The sequence below is a fragment of the Myzus persicae genome, unplaced genomic scaffold (genome assembly GCF_001856785.1).
Source record: "Myzus persicae strain clone G006 unplaced genomic scaffold, MPER_G0061.0, whole genome shotgun sequence".
NCBI lineage: Eukaryota > Metazoa > Arthropoda > Insecta > Hemiptera > Aphididae > Myzus > Myzus persicae.
The window spans coordinates 25,727-30,941 of NW_019100752.1; the positions used below are offsets into that span (position 1 = coordinate 25,727).

Below are 5,215 nucleotides of genomic sequence, written 5' to 3' on the forward strand. Positions count from 1 at the left end.
CCATGATTAAAGGTATACTGGTTGCCGAATGAATAATGATAAGAAGATCGTTAAATACTTGAATGTTCGTATCAAAAATACTGTGTTCGTCGTAGTTCGCGGCTTCTAATGTACCTATATATTTCCGATTTTTTTTGTAGTAGCCCAAGAATTCAAGATTTTTTATAATAATATAATATTATAATGTAATGATAATAACTAATAAGTTATAATTTATCAGGACAATACATTAAAAGTTATAAGTTACGACAGGGGCGTACCCAGGAATTTTTCAAAGGGGGGGTCCAAATTTTTTTAACATGTAAAAAAGTATAAAAAAATTACATATAATATATATCATTGAAAAACCAACAAAAATGTTTATTTTATACTATTTAATTGGTAAAAGAAACAAGTACAACTGTAATCTTACAATTCAAATTTAGCTCAATGTGTATTAAAATATAATTTTTGTTTAAAATGCAAGTCTTCTATTTTTTTTAATTAGCTGTTCAATAACTTCTTCTGGAGTAATAAGTTCTTCTCGATGAATACTTAACATGGCTAAGCCATTGAGTCTATTCTCTGTCATAGTGCTTCTTAAATACGTTTTAAGTCTTCTTAATGATGAAAAACTTCTTTCAGAAGTACATGTTGTCACAGGTAAAATACAAACTATTTTTAATAACTTGTACACATTTGGAAATAGGTCTTCATCACACAATTTAAGAAATTCAATAGCTCTTTTTGGTTTTTGTTCATTTTCAATTCTATTTAAAACGTTTTTCCACATTTTAAGTTCCGATATAACTATATCAGAGTCACTTAAATCATCTGATTCTTTATAAAAATGTAGTAACTCTAAAATGTCATTTCTATCTTTATCCAAATCATTGTCAAATAAAGATTGAAATCCTTTTAAGATTGTTTGGTGCTCTATAAATCGTGTATTCATTTGATCAATAAAATAATCTAAAAACGGTGTAAAAATTGATATTCTATAATACTCTTCAGCAGAGTCTGTAGAAATATTATAACGGTTAGTTTGGCGTTTACAAATCCTTGGAATATGAATATCAAAATTTAAAAGTTTAGATTTTTCTTCTAAGGTCATAAAAATGTTTGAAAAAACTTCATCACTATTTTGTCTCATTCGTTTTACTTCTTTAGTTAAATCTTCAGCTAAATTCATTGCTTCTATTAAATCAATATTGTCTCTTTGTAGTGCTTTACACAATACATAAGAATGTTTAAATATTTCATCAATAACTAGTAAACTTACATTAAATGTTGTATCTCTTAATGAAAGAAGTAGTTGTGTTGCTTTTGAGGAAGTTTCTTTATCAACCCACTCTGTCATCATTTCTAATGAGCTCACTATAGCTTCTTGTAAATCAATAAATGTCCTAATAGATTCATGTTTTTCTACCCACCTTGTCGCACATAACTTCATTAATTTTTCTTTCTTTGAATTTGGTATTTTATTTCTTACCTCACTTTGTAATACACACTGTCGTTTAGGAGTATTCATAAAATTATATATACTTTCAATAACACCCATCGCATTTCTGATACAAGATATTTCACAAGAACTACATATTACTAAATTTAACACATGAGCACTGCAATGAACATATACAGCTGTCTTGTACTGTTGTTTTATTATACTTTGGACACCATTAAACCTTCCACTCATAGCAGCCGCCCCATCGTAGCCTTGCCCTCTTAAATATTGTAAATTTATACCAAAATTTTCCAAGCTTTTTATTAAAATATGAGCTAAATTTTCCCCTGTTGTACTTTCTACTGGAACAAAATTTAGAAAGTCTTCTTTTATTTCATTATTATAAATATACCTAGCACAAATTGAAAACTGTTCTACTCCAGCTACGTCTGCAGTTTCATCGGCAAGAACACAAAAACCTTTTGAAGAATTTATTTTTTTAACTATTTTATCAAGTATTAAATTATTACATATGTTAACTATTTCATTTTGTATTTTTGGACTAATATACTGCGCATTACGTTTACAACGTTCTCTTATTAGTTCTAGATCAGAATTTACTACAGAAGTCATGCGAAGTCCATATCTTAATACAGCTCTAAAGTTACCATCATTTTCGATAGGTTCATGTTGCATTATTAAAGGTCCAGAATCGTTATGACCTCTTAATGAAAGACCTTGGCGCCCACAAAAAATTATAGACTCAATAACAGGCATAATCAATTTCCTATTTTCAATAATTTCAGCAGCTATAACTTTATTTATTTGAATATTTATAGGAGTATAATTTTTTTGAGACATAACTTTATAATTTTCTATACATGTTTTATGATAACCAGTTTCTTCATGATTTTTAAACTTTTCAATTGCATGTTTCCAATTAGAAAATTCTTTGGTACACAACATGCCCAAACTTTGTTTTCCTATTCCTCCTTCTTTTTGATTAAAAATTACACAATATTTGCAAAATGCTCCATTTTTTATTTTAGAATAGGAAAGCCATTTCCATGTTTGTAGCCAGCTTGTTTGAAATTTAAGATGCTTTTTGCCTACAGTAGTTATTGGAAAATTATAACTAAAATCAGGTGCCCAAATTGTATTAATAAATTCCAATCTTTCTTGTAAATTTAATTTGAAATTATCTAAAAGTAATGAAATGTCATTTTCCCGTGATGTATTTTTAAATTCATGATCATTGGTAAAATTATCTATTGGGCTATCTTGACTATCTTTTACGTTCTAGAAAATTAAAAAAAAGTTTTGTACAACAAGACTGAGTAAGAAAAATTTTTTTTATAATATTTTTATTTGAATACTTTTGTATATAATTAACTAAATTGCTTTAACATATTAAATAACTCAATAAAATGAACATAACATTTTATTAGACATTTATTTTCAACCCGCCTTTAAAGTATTTGAATAAAATATATAGGTACTTACATCACAGTGTTTATCAATAGATTCATCAACTATATTTTGATTTTTTCTACTTTCTGTACTCTAAAATAACCAAAGATTAAATTACTTAAATAAGTTATGAATTTGTCAGTTTTTGGATAAAATTTATTTGCATCACATGACTTACATTTAACACAGCATTTTTGAAATAGTTAACTATTTTTGGTTTTTTGTTTAAACTATTTTCTTCAAATGATTTTCTTTTGTCTTGATTCTGAAATTGATTACTTTATTTATTTTTTAATTTAAATTTAATCACTAATCATTATCTGTTATAGACAGTTAACTATAGAAACAGAGACATTAAATAAACTTTAGTTATAAACATTAAACTAGAATTAATAATGAACATATTTTATTGTATTTGATGACTTGTTGTATATTATTGTATGAACTATAATTTTTAATAAATTATTAATTATAGCCTATAGGTATTAATTATAGCCTATATTTTTACTGTTTTCTATATTTTTAAATTTAAAAATATAGAAAACAGTAACACACGACTGTCAACTTCTCTGTAGAACTATGTTGCTTATTATTAATTAAGAAATAATTTTATATTTTGATTAACTGTAACAAAAATGTTTTCAAATATGTAATACAAAAATATTAATTTTTACTTACTTGAATATTTGTAGTTTTTGTAAATAAAAACTTTTCTAACTTTGCTTTTGTAAATTCTGATGATGATTTATCCATTTTTTAACGACTAACGTCTAACGATTTACACAGCTGCACAGGAAAATATTAATCGTTAAACATACACATTACAATTTACTTTGAAGGTAATACGGGAAATACCTCGAAATCGAAAATAATAATATATTATGGTCATGGACTATGGAGGTATAACAAAAATAAATCAGTTGAGCTGTTGAGCGCCTGTGCTGCTGTTGTTGTAATCTTAAGATTACGTTATCATAATTCTTGAACGGCTTACACCGTTAATATGGTATAATAATATATTAAATGCACGGTCTAAAAATAGGTATCGGACATTTCTTAGTACGTGATTACTGATTATAATATATTGTGTATTTGAGATGTTTATAATGTGGTAGGTGGTGCCAACCGAACAGGGGAGATCGTCGAGAAAGATAATAATAATGTAAATATTATACAATATCAACCATATTACACAATATACAATCAGTGGTTTGCACCTTATCCATGGGGGGGTCCAGACCCGAAAACCCCCCCCTTGGGTACGCCCCTGNTTATACTTATTAAATCACTAATAACTGGTACATTTTCTACAATTAAAAATAAGTTACAATATATATTAATGATTTATTCTTTTAAGAAGTAAAACATGGATGGATGATCATTAGCCACTGAAACTTGTTGTAAAATACCAAAGAACTTCTGGAATGAAAGTAATATAATTTCATAATTAGGTTTTTTACAATATTTTTATAATATGTATTAAAATTTATATATCAGAGTGGTTTTATGGTCTATACAGACATGCATTTTGTAGGTTATTTTACTTAAGACTGCAAAACATTAGCCTCAATAAATGCTAAATACCCAAATAGTAGAATGGTAACACCATCTAGTGAGTTAAAATATTATTATGTTAAATTTTATTGTGTGCACGGAGGAACCTACAAAAAAAAAAAATTTTACTTGATCAATGTAACACTTTTTAAGTACATTTATTTTATATTACCAAGTTGTAAAAGTAAAAGTTATAAATATCAAAATATTTGAAGTACAATGTTCCAAGACTATGAAGCTGTGATTTATTGAAAGCTTCAATAGACGGTAAATCATTAGTAATCACCAAAAAGTCAGAATTTCACAATCATGAAATTTCCTGGGTGTTATACAGTAATTTACCTGAAGATTTAACTGAAGAATATTGTAACTTTGAAAGACTTATCTAACATTTATCCTACAGCCAGTAAGAAAAAATTATAATTAAATTTAGTGGTTTTCTTCAGATTACAATATTTCTATAAATATTTTATTTTTTAAAGGAAAACAGTATTCAAATAATTAGTTGAGATTATAAATAAATTTAAGACTAAGTTTAATTGTACTGTTGAAGTTTCAACAGACAAGGCAAATAAACTTAATGACATTTTTATACAGAAGTGATTTATGGCTATTCATTCCATGTATTTCCTGAAGTAATATTTTAATTTTGTATTACAATTAAATTACAATTTAAAAATTATTTGAAACCCTACAAAACTATATAATATCTAGTATATACTAATAATTTTCTAATATTTTATGTTTTTAAAGGTAGTTTTTCCTGAT

At 26.2% G+C, this 5,215-nt stretch overlaps 1 protein-coding gene across 1 annotated transcript; it reads right to left on the reverse strand.

Annotated features, from left to right (window-relative positions):
* Positions 1 to 370: 370 nt before the first annotated feature.
* On the reverse strand, positions 371 to 3,646 carry LOC111042796 (52 kDa repressor of the inhibitor of the protein kinase-like). Its single transcript, XM_022327492.1, has 9 exons — positions 3,612 to 3,646; positions 3,072 to 3,171; positions 2,927 to 2,986; positions 2,560 to 2,722; positions 2,305 to 2,418; positions 2,005 to 2,232; positions 1,836 to 1,926; positions 500 to 1,703; positions 371 to 400 (listed from the first exon to the last, which is right to left on the reverse strand). The coding sequence occupies exons 1-9, from the start codon at positions 3,644 to 3,646 to the stop codon at positions 371 to 373; spliced, it is 2,025 nt and encodes a 674-aa protein (XP_022183184.1).
* Between the last annotated feature and the right edge of the window lie 1,569 nt (positions 3,647 to 5,215).